This window comes from Vigna angularis, chromosome 7 (assembly GCF_016808095.1).
Source record: "Vigna angularis cultivar LongXiaoDou No.4 chromosome 7, ASM1680809v1, whole genome shotgun sequence".
In the NCBI taxonomy this organism is placed as follows: Eukaryota; Viridiplantae; Streptophyta; class Magnoliopsida; order Fabales; family Fabaceae; genus Vigna; species Vigna angularis.
The window spans coordinates 6,318,530-6,338,821 of record NC_068976.1 but is presented as its reverse complement, the minus strand read 5'-3'; the positions used below and the strand labels follow the sequence as shown (position 1 = coordinate 6,338,821).

The 20,292-nt window shown below is 31.0% G+C and overlaps 1 protein-coding gene across 1 annotated transcript; it reads left to right on the top strand.

Annotated features, from left to right (window-relative positions):
• The first annotated feature begins 2,458 nt into the window (after positions 1–2,458).
• On the top strand, positions 2,459–19,451 carry LOC108337414 (senescence-induced receptor-like serine/threonine-protein kinase). Its single transcript, XM_017573935.2, has 13 exons — positions 2,459–2,630; positions 3,119–3,665; positions 5,618–6,102; positions 6,351–6,486; positions 10,843–10,914; positions 11,029–11,100; positions 11,182–11,262; positions 11,566–11,726; positions 12,332–12,549; positions 12,664–12,790; positions 12,904–12,966; positions 13,066–13,255; positions 18,867–19,451. Exons 1-13 carry the CDS (start codon positions 2,513–2,515, stop codon positions 19,255–19,257), a joined length of 2,661 nt encoding a protein of 886 aa, XP_017429424.2. The 5' UTR covers positions 2,459–2,512; the 3' UTR covers positions 19,258–19,451.
• The last annotated feature ends 841 nt before the right edge of the window (positions 19,452–20,292 follow it).

The following is a 20,292-nucleotide window of genomic DNA, read 5'->3' as shown; positions in this document are numbered from 1 at the left end:
AATGTGCTATGTGTGTGACTTGTGCAGTTAACCCCATGGGTAAGAGTGAGATAAAGGAGTTTCAGAATTAATGGTTAGTCCCATCCTAACCTAACCTCATTATACTTCTTATAAACTTTAGGGCATAGAGTTTCAGAAAAATCTCCTGTTAAATGGACCAAAACTAAAATGCTTAATTTTAATTTTAAGGAAAATATTTTTTTAACAATTTTTTTTGATAATTTTTTTACAACAATTTATATGATACTTTGTGATTGGTCTATTTCAAATATACATACCAATAAAATAGTTACACATTGTTGTCAAAAATTTATTAAAAATATTATTAAAATATCATAATCCCAATTTTGAATAAGGTTAAAATAGATGATATTGAAATGACAGGTCTAATTATCACGACTTGTTGTGGACCTTTGAATTGGATTAGATTTATGAAGTCAAGTTTTTATATGACTTTTTCTTTCTTTGCTGTCCACTATATGTCAATAATGATTTATCTCTGTCTTCGTCTCTAGTTTCTTTAAAGCTATATCCGTTTATTTTATTAAAGATATGGACATTCTAATCTTTTTATATTGTTTTAATTTTCTACTTTAAAGAAGCAGTTTTCTTCTTCTATATTTTTGTTAGACATTATTTAACGATTTGAAAGTCATATTCTATAAGTAGATAACTGAGGGTAGCTCTACTCTTCATATAAGTTACTTAATTTTAATAAGAAAAAAAGTCTCTTTAACAATTTTTTATAAAACATAGTGATAGTTTGTGATAGATCTATTTTAAATATATGAATCAATAAAATAATGATATATAATTTATTGTCAAAAAATTATTAAAAATAATTGTTAAAATATAATGATAGTTTTAATAAACATGCCATTTAACGTTTTACCAGTAACAGATTATACGATATTGTTTAAACACTTTATGCAATAAAAAATATATCTTACATTCAGAATTATTTAATGGATCGTTTGTGTAAAATATATAAAGAACTCAATAAGCATCTATACATTACAAATTATATTTATATGTCCTGAAGGTATTCAAATCGAGAGGGTTCGAATACTAAGATAAATAGATTAAAAAAAATAAGAAATCAAAGAGAAAAATATAGAGAAATGATTATACATAATATTGAGACAATCATGGACTAATTGGACATTTCAAGGTTATCGAAAAAGACAAAATCAAAAGTTACATGAAGGTCACAGGGAATACTAAGAAAGACCAACTGCTGCAAATATGTATCTAGTAGTCACTGATGCAATGTGAACGATTTTTAGATGATTATTTCGTTATGTAATTTTTCTTTATTTTATTTTGACTTAACTATCAAAAAATATGAAAAAATAAAAATAAATTATTTATATTAAAAAAGTGTGACAAATTATATTTACAACACAAACATTATAAAAACATTAAAACATGATAATAACAAATCAAATGGTGACGGTAGAAATTTGGATCCATAAATATTTTTTACTAGTTTATGTTTTCTTTTTAGTAATTTATTTTCTTGCATTTACATTCTTTATAAATTGTATTCTAAGGTTTCTCAAACACCTTTACTTCAATCCATCTCTTTAATAGATTTTCATCTTACCTATTTTTATTCACATCATTCAATTTTCATTAACATCTTTCCGTCCAAAAAAAAATCGATTAATGAAAAAAAACCGATAAATTCTTAGTTGATATTCCAATAAAGAAACAGATTAGTAAAATATATTTGTGAAATAAATTCACAATATAAATGATTTACTTATCAATTTTATATTTGTTTGTTAGTCTTCATTACAAAAATCAACACCAAATTGATTTGACTCATCAAATACATATTAAACACGTATTAACCTTAATTTTCGAGAAACAATTACAAATAAAAAATAACATTATATGAATAAAACTAATAAATAATAAATCACACGGATTTAATCAAGCCTACAGAAAAGATGTTTTTTTAAGAGTAAAGAAGAAAGCTCCTCATACGCTATATATTATTAATGAAAGTTTCAAATAGTATGGTAGTGTCGATATTGAAAGTTTCCAACCGAAGAGTGAGTCAAATTCTCATAAACAAATGGCTACCACAATTTTTATTTTGAAAAGACATATCCATAGAGGAAGAGAGAAAAATATTTATAAAATTGCTCTTATAATGTTGTCTCATAAAATACAGATACTTAAAAACCTGTGTGTAAATTCTAATTCATAAAAATAATTATATTAAATATTACGAAATACACAAAAAAAAAAATACAGCTCACAAGAAGATGAGTATACTTAATAACTTAATAAATTAATATGGCCTACCATCTCTTTCGGGGAAGTTATTTAGTTTCCCTACCTACTACCTCTTTAATTAGCCATCATTTCTAAAAAAAAAAAAGAGATAAAATATTTAGTATTTATAGTTTATAGCTTTGGAGTACTCTTCCTTCCAAAGAGTCTGGTTTTTCTACACAAAAGGGTACATTTATCAACTTATTCTCTCTTTTTTATTAGCAGCATGGACAGAGAATTGCAATGGATCCTAGTCTTAGCAATTTGTGCTTCATCACTCATTAATATACTTGCTGAGAACTCTCAACTAACTTACTGGAACCTTGCCAATCTTGATTATTCAGGTATGAATCTACACCAAGCTTCTTCACCTTTCTATAATTTTGTAATTCAAGCTTTTAAAAATCTACTTAGGTTTAAATCAATATATAAATCAAATCAAAATAACTTACTCCTAAATTTAAGTTTATCAACCAAGCTTTCATTATTTTAATGCATTTATTCCAACATAATATATGTTACGTTATCGCCCTTAATTTATAACACAACTTCATAAAATTTCGATCAAAACCTAAGTTGTAAGTTTGCATGTAATCATTAAAAAAAATCATATCATTTTCTTACCTAGAATTTAAGTATGAGTTAAGTCTCATACTACTACTATAAATGAAAGTTAAGCAAATATAAAGAATTATTTTTTATAAATCCATTATTTTAAGATGAAATGATGTAAGTTTATCTTATGTAAGTTGAATCCATGTTTTATTGGTACTGAGTCCTTTTATAATAACATGGTTTTACTCTGAACATTTTTGTTTAATGTATTATGTAGGTGTTATAAGCATTGATTGTGGGGTAGATGAGGGCTACACTGACAAAACAACCAACTTACAGTACCAAGCAGATGATATCCAATTTGGTGAAATCAATAATACATCCTCAATTAACAACATGGGACATATAAGTCAAATTCATAAGCAGTTGAACACATTGAGAAGTTTCCCTCATGGGAAGAGAAATTGCTATACCTTAACACCCAAACAGGGAAAGAATAAGAAATACATAATCAGGGCATATTTTGCATATGGCAACTATGACAACGAAAATAAGCCACCAGTTTTTGATTTGCATCTTGGAGTCAATTTCTTGAAGACAATAAACTCTTCTGAGGGTGTGGTAATTCGAATCGAAGCTGTTCATTTTGCCTCAACAGAAAGAATCGATTTATGCCTTGTGAACATCGATCAAGGGGTGCCCTTCATCTCATTGTTGGAGCTATGGCCTTTGGACAATTCCATTTATCAAAGTTCCTCCACTTTGTTAACACTATATCTTCTCACTCGACTAAACCTTGGTGCCTCTGAAGATAACTTCATCAGGTGACTTTCATATATCAAACTATGCATGTTTTGCTTACTTTGATATCTTTTCTAGCTGGCTAGTCAGTTCCAGAAATTAATTATATGATAGGTGATGGTAAGTGCGTTTTCTACTTGTTTGAATAAGTCTTTCCATAACTAAATTGTTTCTAAAGGAAATAATGAAATTACCAAATTAATTATATGGTGATGGTAAACGTGTTTTCTACTTGTTTGAACAAGTCTTCACATAAATTGTTTTTCAAGGAAAGAATGAAAATATGAAATTAATCTTTTATTAAACTAAAATAAACTTAGGTTTAAATAATAGGAGTAAATAGTTATTTAAGTACAATAAGATCGATATAGTTTTGTTTTTTTACAATAAAAATTATATTAGTACAATAATTTTAATTATGTTAATTTTATTTAAATTCGATTGATCGAGGATACGATTAAGCACGTGACTATTTTTAGTAATTAGTGTATGTTTTTATCAAAAACGAAATATGTAAATATTTGTTTTACTGATTTGTAAATACATTGAACTCAAGTGAAAAATCACCACGTGATCTTCTTAATAATTATCTTTAATACTTTTTCTTCATCAAATTTATTATTTTCTAAAATTTCTAAATATTAAATGTTATGACTGCGTTTATCATATGCGTGGACTCGTAATAAGTCTTCCAGAGAGAAAGACAGAACAAATTATAGTAAATTCAACTGCTCACAGGGTTAATTCGAGAAAATAATTTACCTGAATATTGAAAATTTCAAGGAAAGGCAATATAATTTTATGAAATTAAACAAAAAAAAAAAGGAAATACAATGTTTTATTAAACTAAAATCAACGTATGCCCAAAATAATAGGAGTGAATAGTTAGTTAATTACAGTAAGTACTTACACATTTTGTTTTTCGTCCACATAAAATTAATTTTACTATAATAATTTTAATTATATTAGTTTTGTATGAATTCGATTGACTGTTAATATGTTTAGTACGTGTTTAGTTTTTAGCATTTAATATGTTTTTTTAGTAAAAAGTAAAATATGTCAATAATGATTGTACTGAATCGATTATCTAATTAATTAAAATTTAAAAAATTATACAATAAAGTTTTTATAAATTAATTTACATGTCAACTAATTTTAACCTTTAATTTAAATTTTATCTCTTGGAAAAAAAACCTAACTAATTGAGTTCATCCAAACATACATTATACATAATAATATATTAGCATTGAAATGATAATTAGCTTTTATCACATGCTTTGAGCTTATTTTCTCCATGTTACCCATTTGAATTTTGAAAAATAAGCAAACTGAAAATAACTTAACAATAGTTGCAAATTCCAATACATTAGAATTAAGACAAATTTATGATATATAACTAGATACTAACTTTTTCTTAAGTCACTTTTATAAAATTGAATTAAGTTTAAAATAATATGACATTGGAATCATGTGGTAGAGCCTATTTTAACTAATATGACATTGGAATCATGTGGTAGAGCCTATTTTAACTAAGTCTCCTAAGTGTTTTACCTGCTATTGAATATAAGTGAACACATGACCTTCTTAATAACTATTTTTAATGCTCTTTTCATCAAATTTCTTATTTTCTAAAGTTTCTAGTTATGAAATGTTATCACAATGTTTATCATATGCGTAATAAGGCTTACTGAGAAAAGGATAAAAGGGCAGAGCAATAGAGAATGGAACTACTCACAGTTTAACTTAATGAGTTAATTCGAGAAAACAATTTAACATGATAATTAAAATTTCGGGGAAAGCAAATATAATTTTGTGAAATTAAGCAAAGAAAGCTAGCATTATCTACCTCGTACTCAAATGAAATTATACCACTGTTTTAGTTTCAATTGCAACATACTTTGGTTTCACTGCAGGGAGACAGTATCATTATGTGAAAACTAATCACTGTTGGTTGGATAATTTGTGTTTAAGTTAGGTACACAGATGATATATACGGAAGGTCATGGGAAGTTCCAAACAATTATAACAAGCGTCCGTTGAAAACCTCATCAGCTATTGATTTGGATAAATTTGATGATCCTTACAAACTGCCAGCAGAAGTTCTGAGTTCTGCAGTGGAGGCAAGAGATTCCAATTCCTTGGAATTCACACTCAATTATGGCACGGATTATGAATATTACGTTTATCTTCATTTTTTTGACTTTGAGGATCGGACCAATAAACAAAAACGAAGGTTGAATATTGTTATTAATGGTTTTGAAGATAACAATGTTACAGAATTTCATACTCTTTCATACTGGAAGCCCTATACCATAATTCTACCTATAAAACAAGGGATGGGTATTCGGAAGATATTGATCGAAGCCAACTCTGATTCTGATGAGTTACCAGCAATGCTTAATGCTCTTGAGATTTACAGAGTACTACCTCAGTCAGATTCTTCCACACAAGAACAAGATGGTAGGTTTCTTTAATCTTTCTTCAGTTGTTACCTTTTTCTTCCTTGCCCATAAGTCACATAATTTGAATCAATTTGGATGCTCAGTTAGTGGATAACATATTCTGCTCAAATTCCTCTAATCTCTATCGTTTTTTTTATTAAATTTCTCATTTATTATGTGCTGACCTATTGAAAATTTGTTTACTTCTAAAGTTCATAATCACAATCTTTAGCTGATATTCTTGTTAATACTGCACATTTACAACAGTTTATGCTATCTGGCACATCAAACATGTTTATATGATCAATAACATTAATTGGCAAGGAGACCCTTGTGGACCAAAGAATTTTACATGGGAAGGTGTGAAATGCAGCAATGGAGACACTCCAAGAATCATTTCATTGTAAGTATCTTGTGGAAATTTCTCATAATATCCAAGGTTGCTATGTTGAAATTTTATCTGTTGAGTAATATGTTATGTAATGGATTGGATTGGACTTAAATCATATAAAAACAAATTCATCCCTTATGTAATGGATTGGATTGGACTTAAATGATATAAAAACAATTTTTTTTATTGAGTAAACTTAAACGACGAGTCCAACCTTTAGAAGATAACAAATGTTAAATCGTTAAAAGAAGTGTGAGATATATAGGAAAAGACCTATAAAGGGGATAATCATGTTAATCATTCAGACTTCAAACTCTCATTGGTGACTTGAAATCATGAGGATGAAAGAGGCCAAAGGAGTTGTTTTGTTGAGTATGTCTTTTGTGTTGATACCACGGTGAATCAGCTTGGAAGGAATGGAGAAACGTTGTCCACTTCCTGAGTGGAGCAAATCCTAAGGTTGTTAACCAACCACTTTGAAAAAATAACATGCATCATTAAGGAGGTCAATGACTTGTCAACGTTCTCAGTTAAAGAGTTTGTCGAGTCACTTGAGGTGCATGATCAATAGAGAAAAAAAAAGAAGAGAAGTCTTTCGATCAAGCACTTCAAGTAAAGACAACAATTAAGGAGAAAAAGGCACCTTATACTCATAACACTCAAGGTCCAGGTAGGCAGAGAAGGATATGAAAAAGGTAAAAAATAATATAAACAACAAAACTGACATGGTCAGGGATAAGGCAGAGACCGAATAGGTCGGTCAAGTAACTCAAAAGTTGAGTGCTTCAAATGTGCAAAGTAAAATAACTTTACTAAGAATTACATCTCGTATAAATGATATAATTGTGGGAAGGTCGGGCATTTCACAAAGGACTATCGGTCTAAGAGCAAGAAGGAAAAAGGAAACAAACTTCCTCTCTGAAGATGCCAAGGAAGAAGGAATGTTGATGTTGTTGAGGACTTTGGGTACTGAGCCGTGTCTGTGTTGTTCTGACAACTCCATTTGGTATCTTGATACAGAAGCAAGTAATCACATGTGCGGGGACAATAACCTTTTTAAGGAGCTATCTAAAGTTGAGGTCAAGAACGTGTCATTTAGAGATGCATCCAAGGTAGCAGTAAAAGGCTGAGGTACAATCTGTTACCTGCAAAAAAAAAATGACTGATTTGGAGAAATCAAAGACGTGTACTATGTACTCAATCTAAAGAGCATCGTAATTGATCATGGGCCAACTAATGGAGAAAGGTTATTCGGTTTTGATGAAAGATCGAGTACTACACTTGAAGAACAATTCGATCATTTGATTGCCTGAGTAGAAATGAAGAAGAACAGGATATACAATTTAGACTTAAAGATAGTCCAAGAGAGATGCTTGAAACTTGACGTAAAGGATGAGGCCATGATGTGGCACTTTCAATTTGGTCACTTGCATTTTGGTGGGCTGACTAAGCTAGCTAAGAAAGGAATGATGCACAGATTACTAAGTATAACAATTGAAAAAATATTTTGTGAAGAGTATGTGCTCAAAAAGCATCCAAAGGCTTTGTTACCGAGGATAGCTAAGTACCGAGCAAAGGAACAACTCAAATTAATCCATACGACCTATGTGTGTTGATTACCCTTGAGTCTTTCAATGGAATAAGGTACTTTATTTCATTTATAGGTGATTTTTCAAGGAAAACCTAGGTATACCTCTTCAAAGAAAAATTATTTAGAAGATTCAAAATGATGATTGAGAAAGAGATAGGCAAACCAGCCATGTCTATTCAATCTAACTGAGGAGGCGAGTTTGTTTTAACCAAACTCATGAAGTATTATGAAAAGAAAGGGATAAAGAGATTTCTTACAACACCATTCTCACCCTAACAAAACAAAGTTACCAAGAGGAAGTATTGAACCATCCTCTAACATGGTTCGAACAATGTTGAGAAGTAAGAACATTCCTAAGGAGTTATGGGCGGAAGTAGAGTAGTGCACTATTTATGTGCAAAATAGGTGTCCAAATGCTAAATTGAATGAGAAAACACCACAAGAAGTCTAGAATGGAAAGAAGTTGAGTTTGTCTCATCTTAAAGTATTCAACAACATCGCTTATGGTCATGTTCCAACTCAATAGAGAACCGAACTTGAAGATAGAAGTAAGAAGTATGTGTTCATTGGATATGAAGAAAAAACTAAGTCCTACACTTTATTTAACCCAATAACAAAGAAAGTGATTATGGATCAATATGTTCAAATTGATGAAGTGAGTGAATGGAAGTAGAACAACTCAAAAAAAAAGTCTACTAGAACTAGAATCTTATAAATTGTTACACCATCTGCAGAGATAATTCATGAAACTTTTGTGAAAAAGATCAACCTCTATAGAAGTGCATTGTGTATGTTTTTTGGTAGATTAAGAAGACTTAAGCTTTGAGAAGGCCGTGTAGGAGGAGAAGTGGAAAAAGATAATGAATGAGGTGATCAGGGAAATCAAATGCAACAACACATGGGAATTGACCGAATTCCTCAAGGAAGCTTGACCTATTGGCGTAAAGTGAGTGAATAAGAAGAAGACAAATGTTGAAGGAGAAGTTGAATGATATAAATCATGGCTCGTAGTGAAGGGATATAAACAGAAGGAAGAAATATACTATGATGAGGTATTCCCCCGAGTGACGAGGATGGAAATAATTTGGCTTTTGATTTTCCTAACTGCTTAACACAAAATGGACGATCTTGCAAATGGATGTGAAGTCGGCATTTCTACATGGAGTCTTAGAGGATGAAGTATTTTTTGACCACCCTCTTGGATACACGCAAAGAGGAGAAAAGAAGAAAGTGTTGAGATTGAAGAAGGCATTTTATTGCTTGAAACAAGCTCCTCGAGCATGGAATGAAAGAATTGATACTTACTTTAAAAAGAATGAGTGTAAGCTTGCTCTATACATGAAAAAGAAAGGAGGAGATGTGATGTTTTACACTTGTATGTTGATGACCTAATCTTCATGGAAAACAAAGTTGAGCTGGTTGAAGAATTTAAAGAAGTGATCAAGATGGAGTTCGAGATGAATGACTTGGGTCTTGAGAGGGGAGGAAGTTGTTCAGGGAGAGGAAGACATCTTTATGTCCTTGTATGCTAAGGAGGTTCTGAGAAAGTTTAAGATGACAAGTTGTAAACCCGATATCAACCCCAATGGAATCTATGTTAGAATCACAGAGTGGAATAATTGCATTTGGACAAAACGAAGAGAAGGTGGATTGGTTTGTTAATAAAACTGTGCTTTTTTTTTAAAAAAATCTTTTAAAATTTGACTTAACAATAAAAAGGATTTCTTTAAGATAAAACTAGATAAATAAAGAGTGTAGGAAAAGAGGTATTTATAAAAGTAATTTTATATTGGTTCGAATCAAAAGACCATATGTCGAATTGTTAATCTCTCTAAAGAGGGATTAACTCAAACACTAAAAATAAATTGAGATTGCAAATACGAACAAGAACACTTTAGGATAGAAAACACCTCTATTGAAGCCAGATGAAAGTCACCTCCCTTGAAATCCACAAGGGGTGAACACCTTCTTTGAGTCCCTCGTCGGGATACATATTTTTCATGGGAAACACAATATTCACCTAACTTTTGAAGAAGCAACCCATTGTAACATTGTCAACTTGTGAAGCCGAGTACATTGCAACATCTTGTGGTATATGTTAGGTTGTTTGGCTCAAGAATCTTCTAAGTAAGTTGGAGATGAAGCAAGAAAAGGGACTATGATTCGAATTTAAAACAAGTCGGTCATTGAATTGGCGAAGGACCTAATAAATTATGAGAGAAGCAAACATATTGATATTCTATTTCACTTCATTTGAGAACAAGTGAAAGAAGGAAATATGTAATTAGAGCAAGTTGGAAGCCGAGCACAAGCTGCAAATATATTTACAAAGCCTTTGCCAATCACTTTGTTCGAGAATGGCAAGAAGATGATTGAAATGAAAGACAAGAAAAACATTTAAGTTTACGAGAGAATTTTGTTGGATAAAATTAAAAGTAGGTAGTTGAATTTAATGATAAATTATGTTAATTATCTTAGGAGATTGGTGCTTCTAGTGGTTAAAGCACGCAATAGAGCTTATTAACGGTGATAGTCATAATTAATGCATAAATAGTTAAAATCTCACATGTTATAATACTAAAGAGTGTTTATCTTCAGGCTTGTTGTCAACAATTTTAAGGTGACATTTATACATACTTATTGCTCTATTTTACTAATATATCTCGGAAATGTGAAAATCTTCATTGATAAAAGTGAAATAATCTTGATGAATGTAATATGTTTTAGATCTCCATTTTATTCGTTTTAATGGCAAAATTTTCTCAAAATTCAAGCAGAAACTTGAGCTCGAGCAAGTTGTCAGGAGAAATAGATGCCTCATTCTCCAACCTCACATGTTTGGTGACTTTGTAAGTTTTTCTTGTTAATTTTCACATAAATCTGTTTTCAATATTAATAGCAGAGCACAATGTTGTTGCAACTTGCAACTTAAAGGAACCAAAACCATAACTATTATGTTGTAGGGATTTGTCAGACAATGAATTGTCAGGGGAGGTTCCAGAATTTTTTGCAAAACTGCCACAATTGCATTTCCTGTGAGTTGTGACCTTGATACATTAAACTTTCTATCACACACACTCTCTAAATATATTTAACACATCATATCATCTTTGCAGTAACTTGTCCAGGAATAGGCTCACAGGTTCAGTTCCTGAGAGTCTAAAGGCAAAGTCATCTAACAACTCTTTACAATTGAGGTTTGTTCCTAGGCTATTGCTCACATAACTTTCTTGAAGTAAAATAAACATTTCTAAAGATGTAAATAAATCTTTGCTGACTCCCTCATAATCTTTGTTTTTCACCCTCTATATATTACTCCATATTTAAAAACAATAAGCAGGAACTAGCAATACCAAAATAATGAGAATTTTAGAGTTTGCCCCTCTTTGTTCTTCAACCTTTGATTTTCTTTAAGAAGTACTAATACTTTTCATGATTATATAATTCCTCATCACAATTATTCTCAATCTTATGATGACTAACACTTGCATACATTGTAGTTTTGATGGAAATCTCCGTCCTTATCGGACAGGGTCATGCAAGAGCAACCACAAGAAGTTTATTATTCCATTAGTGGCATCTATAACAGCATGTGTTGCAGTGGTCCTCACAATATCTACCATAGTTATGGTGATCTGGAGACTTAGAAAAAAGGGAAAAGGTAATCTAAAGAATAAGTTTTATAATGCTTATAGAAGGTCATTTTTATATTCAAATATATATTATCATTTTTAAATATTTGCATTGTATTAATCTGAGACCATTACCACAATTTTGCAAGTTCCATTGTTAATGAATTTGTAAATCAGATATCAAGTCATTAATAGTTTACATTCTATGTTAATTTCTGACCATTATGTGAATTATTTCTGTCCATTTCTGCCATTAAAGATGCACAGTCTTTGAACTGAAGCCTAATAATCAATACTAATATTTGAATACATTAAGTAATATAATTGCATTTACTCTTACTGGTTTTTCTTATCATTGTTAATTGTCTTAGACATAGTAACCATTAGTCCTTGAGTGAATGATTGCATAAAAACACTAGTTTTAAATTGTTCGCTTAAGTGATATTTTCCTTGATGATTTCCATCTAGTACAATCAAATTCAACTTTCCACGATAATTTTTTCTTATTTTCATTAGGGATACTGATTATAGTTTCACTGTCACAAAGCTCCCAAAGAAAATTAGAACCGAAGCCACACTTTTTAAACATATATATTCTGTGGAAAATGATTGTTGTTATTTACATTTGGTCCAGTGATTTCTTCAATTTCTGTGAACGATGAGCCACTGAAATCAGCAAATCAAGTATTTTCTTACTCAGACATTCGTAGAATCACTAATAATTTCACAACAATGATTGGGAAAGGTGGATTTGGTAAGGTATACCTAGGTACTTTAGAGTGTGGCAAAAGAGTTGCTGTGAAGATACTTTCTTCACCATCAGCACAAGGGTATAAGGAATTTCAATCAGAGGTAATTAACTAAACTCTTTTGTATTCTTAAAAATGTTTATAATTCTTATAGACCAATCTATTTTTCATTCAGTCATGGTACCAATATATGTTATTTCTAAACTTGAAAATGCAGGCAAAACTGTTGATGCATGTTCATCACAGAAACGTGGTTTCTCTTGTGGGATACTGTGATGAAAGTGATACTAAAGCACTTATTTATGAATATCTTTCAGAAGGGAACCTCCAACAAAAATTATCAGGTTTCCACTTCACTCCATATTGGCATGTGCATTTAAAGTTGGTGAAAACAAACTGCATTATGATAAATGAATCATGAACATGCTTATGCTGAATATATTAGCTTCTTATGCAGATAAGAACCCCATTTTTTTGGAATGGACGCAAAGACTTAAAATTGCTATGGATGCAGCAAATGGTAACTCTAAGTTCATGATGTTCTATAGTTATTTTCTTTTCTTATTATGATTAGAACTATTGTGATTAACAAGTACGTGACTGATAATTTGAATAACAGGGTTGGACTATTTGCATAATGGATGTCAGCCACCCGTAATTCACAGAGATTTGAAAACATCCAACATCTTACTAGATGAAAATATGCATGCCAAAATTTCAGACTTTGGGGTGTCTAAAACTTTTGCCAATGATAATGACACTTATGTCACAACTTACCCTGCAGGCACACCAGGTTACCTTGATCCTGAGTAAGTAACGTTTAATTTTTCAGAGTGTTTATTGAATGGAATTGAAGCTCTAATATTAATGATCAATTTGAAAATGACGTCGTGTGTAGAATAGAATAAGTAATGTTAGAATAAACTTAAATTTAGGACTTATTTCACAATTGTGAACAATAATGTTTTAATGTTTTAAGAGAGCAAAAGCTAAGAAGTTAGTGTGTTATGTTTTGATATTAATGGTCTTTATAGTGCTGTGTTTTGTAATAATTGGAGACATTATGACTTGGAGATGAAAAGTCAAATGTTTATCTTATAAACTATAATGTTCACATGACATGAAAGACACATAGAATAGGAGCAAATAAGATTATACAAAGAGTTTGTCATTTGCTAATAAATTGGTATCAGAGTTTAAGAGCTTTAGTGTCTAAATGGAAAAAGAAAAGGTTAGCTTTAAGTGTTTGAGGAAGAAAGAGTGAGATGACCAACCTTGCAAACAGTGTATCTCTGCCTCAATTAACAAAGAAAGTCAACTATGATAATTAGAGTCTGCAGCTGAAGGCTCTTCTTGATTTACCAGACGTGTGGGATATAGTTGAGAATGGGTACCAAGAGCTAGCAAAAAATAAAGAATAGACGGTTGCCAAAATAATGCACTGCGAAAAATTTAGGTAAAGGACAACAATTTTTACGTGCCGTACCAAACTGTGGATGAGTCCGACTTTGAAAAGATAGTAAACACTACATCTTCAAGAGAGTGTGAGAGATCATAGAGAAGGCATATAAAAGAGACGATCGAGTAAAGCAGGTTCGACTTCAAACTCTTAGAGGAAAGTTTGAAAGCTTGAGAATGAAGGAGAGAAAATGGGTAGACAAGTACATAACTCGGGTGGAGATCGTGACAAATCAACTAGGTAGAAACAGAGAGGCATTGCCAACCAGCTAGGTCATGGAGAAGATCTTAAGGTCGTTGTTAGAGGACTTTGAGAATATTGTTTATGCCATTAAGGAGTCTAAGGACTTGTTAATGCTCTCAGGTGAAGAGTTTGTTGGGTTCCTGGAGTCGCACGAGTAATGGAGAAGGAAGAAGTGGGAGCAACCTGATCAAGCACTTCAAGCAAAGCTTGACGTGAAAGGAGAAGCTTGGAACAATCAAAGTCAAGCTCTTGATGGAATAGACCAAGAAAGTCGAGGATAAGGAGGTCAAATTTGAGGTGATTATTAAAACAACAAAGAGCAATCCAGTCTACAAAATTGGTGTGGCCAAGGACAAGGCAGAGGTCAAGGAGGTCGATCAAGCAACTAAAGAGTTTAATGATTTAAATGTGGAAAACATGCCCATTATGCAAATGAATATAGATAAGTCAAATGCTATAATTATGGGAAGGTCAATCACATCTCAAAGTATTATCAGTCTAAGAGAAAGAAGGAGACAAACTTCCTTATTGAAGAAGTTGAGGAAGAAACGAGGATATTGATGATGTCAAGCAGCTCGAACGTTGAGCTAAGTCCAAGCTACAGACCAGATGCTGAGTTGAGTCCGAGTTGTATAAGGTCGAAGAGATCAGAAACCAAGCTATGTTTGAACTGAAGATCAAGTGTCAAGTTAAGCCCAAGTTGTCCAAACAACTCAGTTTGATATCTTGATATAGAAGTGAGAAATCACAAGTGCGGTGATGAGAATTTGTTCAAAGAGCTCTCCAAAGTTGAGGCTGAGAATGTATCATTTGGAGATGACTCCAAGGTAGCAGTGAAGGGCAAGGAACAATCTGGTACCTATAGAAGAATGACCAAGTTGGAGAAATTAGAGACATATACTATGTACACAATCTCAAAAGCAATATATTGAGCATGCGTCAAATGATAGAGAAGAATAACTCAACTATGATGAAAGACCAGGAAGTACTATACGTAAAAGTAAATTATTCAACCACTTTCGAGTAGAGATGAAGAAGACTAGGATGTACAAGCTAGAGTTGAAAATAATATAGAAGAAGTGCTTAAAGCTCCACGTGAAGGATAAATCTATGGTGTTGCAGTTTCCTTTTGGCCATGTTCATTTTGGCAGGCTAACCGAGCTGGAAAAGAAAGGATTGATGCACAGACTGCCGAGTATGGAATTTGACAAAAAAAATTGTGAGGAGTGTGTACTTGGAAAATATTTGGGGATCAAGTTTCCAAAGATAATCAAGTACCAAGCAAATGTACAACTCGGATTCATCCATACCTACTTGTGTGGGCTAATTACCCTTGAATCCTTTAGTGGTAAGAAGTTCTTTATCTCATTCGTCGATGACTTTTCACAAAAAGACAGGTATATTTCTTACAGGAAAATTCTGAGGTATTTGAGATCTTTAAGAAGCCTAAAATGATGGTTGAAAAGGAAACCGACAAGCACATTAAAGTTCTTCGGTCTAACAGGGAATGTGACTTCACATTAGGTGAGTTCATGAAATATTGTGAGGAGAATGACATAAAGAGATACTTGACAGCTTCGTACTCGCCACAACAAATTGGTGTAACTAAGAGGAAAAATTGAACCATTCTTGGTATGGTTCGAACCATGCTAAAGAGTAAAAATATGTTAGAGAAGTTCCTAGGCAAAAGTAGTACAGTGTGCCATTTATGTGCAAAATAAGTGTCCACATGCTAAGTTAATCCAAAAGAAACCACAAACATAGAGTAGAAAAAAGTATAATGTAACTCACTTTAAAGTGTTCAACAACATAACTTATGTTCACGTTCCACCTCAGCACAAGAGCAAACATGAAGATAAGAATAAGAAGTATGTTTTTGTTTAAAGAGTACATATCACAGATAAATAAGTTACAATAAGCTCATAATTCAATCTTTAAGGTTGATTTAATTTAAAAGTAATCATGTTATTTCTTCTGATAGACGGGCCCAAGCCCAATCTATCAGCCGAACAAACCTCCAAGATTAGGGTTCCTAGTTCTTCCGATGCTTCATCTGTTTCTCCGATACAGAACCTCCTGGGGATTCACGGTTCAAATCGTTTCTTAAACTCAAACTACTCTCATATTTTCTGCTTCTTGCTGATGTGCCTCGAGCCACCGTGTATCATCTTCATTTCAAGTAATAATCTTTTAATTATTTTTAAACTAACAATTCTTTCAATTTTGTTTAAAATAGCTTTTTCAATAATACCCTATATATAATTAAGTGTAACTAATATCACTAATAAAAAACATACAAAAAAAGTAATTAAAAAGTTAAGGATAATTTCTGCTAATTTTGTATTAATATCACAAAAGAAGTATTATTTCGAAATGGAGGGAGCATAATTATCTCGTCATGAGATTACTACATTATATAAATTAATAGTGTCATTTTTCCTCTACTCAAGTGTTCCTTGGTTTTTTAAAGCATGATGGAAAAAATGTATGGAAATTTGTAGAAATATGAAGTTCAAATGTTCACATAAGGTAATCCCCAGACACGCAGGTTACCATAGGTTTGAAAAATGAAATTTTATATAAATGTCATGACACAATGTGATTTAGGCAACAATTTATTTATTTATTCTTTTTAAATAGGTTTCAACTTCCGATATTTAAAATTGTTTGGAGTTTTTTTAATCTTTGTCCTTGTTTTTACATGAGTTTGGTCTGACCCTTCATGTTAGATGTATTTTCTTTACTGTTTTTAATCAATTTTACAATGACTTGTATGCTTTATATGATATTTAACATAAAGGAAATGTATAATTCTCTTTTTATACATAACGGAAATGTATAATTCAAGTTTAATAGGATATTTTATTGTACAACTAAGACTTCCATCTTTCAAATGCTACGTGAAACTAAGTGCTGATTAGTAAAATGTTAACTAGAGTACGTATACTAGATATGATAATTTAAGATTAAATGCATTAAACAAAGCTGGGATAATATTTTTTATATAAAATGATTAACCTTTGGTGGATCATTATAAAAGTGTTAATAGAGAGAAAAAGGAGATGAAAAGTAATGAGTATTCTGTATTTTAAGATTCTAAATCAGTTTATCTTTCAAGTTTACTTGTAAAATGATATACATAAATTTATTTTAAGATTTTAGAAAACTAAAAGTAAAGTTTTATTTATCTATTATGATTTATTAATGTTGAACTTTTTAATTTTTTCTCATTTTAAAATTATGAATTAAATATGTTTTTATCCTTAAATTATTACGAAATTTTAGTTTTAGTTTCTCTTTTAAATTTGGTTTAATTAGATTCTCATTGTTTCAAAGTGTATGGAATTAATCATCAATAACTAATCGTGTTAGTTTTTTCTTTAATATGGAAAACGGTAATTCAAGTCAGTAATTTTGTTTGGGACACGTGGAAAATTATTTAATTTAAAAAATATTTTTTATTTTCCACTTCTTCGTCTTCTTCTTTCTTAAGCTTAGATTTCTCTCCCAAATATCATAGCAAAAACATTTACTATCCAACATTATCTTTTTCACCCTCCAACCATGCAAATCAACACCCACACTAACCTTCCAAATCCCCTTCCCAATTTGAAAAGAAAATTGAAAACGAAGATATGAGGTTCGCAAATTTGAGCTCACATCTAAGTGACCATTGTTCAATATTTTTTGCATAATTAAAAAACAGAGAGACCAAAAAATAGTGAGAGGCGCAATGGTTGTTTTTGAGTCCTATTGAAAAGGTAGTCGCAAGAGTGGTGGTGCTGACATCATCTATTGCATGGATGTAGCAACGATGGTGGTGTAGTGAGCTCGATAGAGATGGAGACACACTAGTTAGGATATGTGCCCTTGCTTCAGAAAAAAGATGATAAAACAAAAAATAAAAAGTATTTTTCAATTAAATAACTTTTCACGTGTCAAACAAAATGCTGACATGGATTACTTTGGTCACGTCAAAGAAAACATTAATGCTAGCCATTAAGAACTTATTCCATAAATTTTAAATTTTGGAAGAATGTGAATCTAGTTTTCAAAATCTTTTAATAATTTAAAGATAAAAATATATTTAACCCTAAAGTTATCAATAAAATTTAAATGTATTATAGAAAATTATTTATAACAAGAGAGAGTTTTTGTTGTATATATGCCATGGAAAAGCAAATATTGGAGTCATGGTTGGGTTACAGTTATTCTAATGTTGAACCGCCTCTAATAACATTTTAATAAAGACAACTTTTTAATAAGTTAAATTTAGACTTAATTTAATTGTACAAACAAACTTATAAGTATTTATTTATATATAATGTAAATTTATTTATTTTCTAATATCCCTTATGTCAATACATATATACGTATAAGTTATAAAATTAAATATTAATAGGTATGGTAAGAGTAACCTCATAGTGAGTGGTAGAATAATCTAATAAACAATAAATATTTATTAGAATGAATTTTTTATGATTATGATATTATTGTAGACTTTAAGTTTAACGGAACACTATAAAATTAGTATTAGTTTGTAAGATGAAATTTATATCTTATTATATATTTTAAATTATGGTTTCATCCTTGTTATGCTTTCATTAACACTTTAAAAGTTGCCTCCAAGATAAATTTTTATTAAATGACTGTATAATAATATCTTTATGAATACATTTATGACTAAATGTGATATATAACCATTCTGTACCTTACAGATTTTATTGCTCTGGGACACTCAACAAAAAGAGTGATGTTTATAGTTTTGGGATAATCCTACTAGAGTTAATCACTGGTCAACCAGCACTAACAGGAACTTCAGAGAATCTCAGTTACATACTTCCTTGGGTTAACAATAAACTGAGAACAGGAAATATCCAAGAAATTGTTGATCGAAGGTTACATGGGAAATACAACGGTGCTTCAGCATGGAAATTTGTAGGGATAGCCATGTCATGTCTCCCTCAAGTTCCAATTCACAGGCCTGACATAGGGCACATAGCCTTAGAATTAAAGGACTGTTTGTCTCTTGAATTATCACTTGAAAGGACTGTGAGCAACGTGAGAGAGTCATTGGCCGTGAGTTCTAGGCAAATTGAATTCCATTAATTAATCATAGATGGGTTCAAACCCTAGCTAGGGTTGTATAATTTCATCATGATTTAGATCCACATGAATGATTGATGGAATTTTTTTTTTAAAGTACGTGTGTTTGCTTTATAGTAATTATTGGACCCTGCTTAAGCTAGGGATATGTTCAACGGTCAAATAAAGGTTATGCCATATTGAAGTAGTTTGTTTTATGCACTTTTTCTTTTTTGATAATTTGTCACCCCACTTTGGATTATATTTTGATTATATTCACTTTGATTTCATACGCTGATGAGTGCAAACTTTTAGGGAATAATTGTGTGTGTGTGTGTTTTTTTACTCCTTTAAGTTTGGATTAAGCGGGTCCCTCAAGTTTTTTTTTTTTCTTTTTTAATTTACTTAAGTTTTCTTAGTTTGAAAATAACCAAATTTATTTTTTAACGTATTTTATTTTATCCTTGAAATGTATTATTTCTCTATTCAATATTTGGGGATTTATATTAGAATTGGGACATGAAATAATTTTTAGAGAAAAATTGATAATTTATTGAATTAAAATGTGTTTCATCTTGAGTGAATCTGATCTTTCGATTATGAGTAAAAGACAATTTAATTTATGAAAAGTTTGAGTGGAAAAGTAGAAATTATTTATAACTAAAAATAATAATGAGGACCAGATTTATATATTCTTAAGATAAAAAACTAATTGATTCTAAAAGGCTTAAAGAACTAATGAAACATAATCCAAATAAAAGGGATTAAAGATGCATTCAAAGCAACTTTTAGTAATGGATTTATAGGAGGCCACTTTGTTCTTGATCTGCGCGATTCTAGGAGAATAACTCCATCTTCGCTAATCCATTAGTGTTTAGCTTTTTTAATCATTTTTTATAATGGAAAATTACACTAGATTTTATATTTATAGTAGGTTGAGTTGACGGTGGATTAGAGACAAGAAAACTTTGACCCAATCCAGATTGTGAATTCAATTCGCATTTTTATGGCATCAATGATTTGGATGTGAGAATGATAATAGTTTTTGGGTTTTAGGGG

Excerpts from the sequence above, each read along its gene's own strand:
- LOC108337414 (XM_017573935.2), top strand. The coding sequence starts at position 2,513 with ATGGACAGAGAATTGCAATGGATCCTAGTCTTAGCAATTTGTGCTTCA. Across the intron at positions 11,727-12,331 it reads ACTTAGAAAAAAGGGAAAAG|TGATTTCTTCAATTTCTGTG; the intron begins GTAATCTAAAGA and ends CATTTGGTCCAG. Across the intron at positions 12,967-13,065 it reads TGCTATGGATGCAGCAAATG|GGTTGGACTATTTGCATAAT; the intron begins GTAACTCTAAGT and ends TTTGAATAACAG.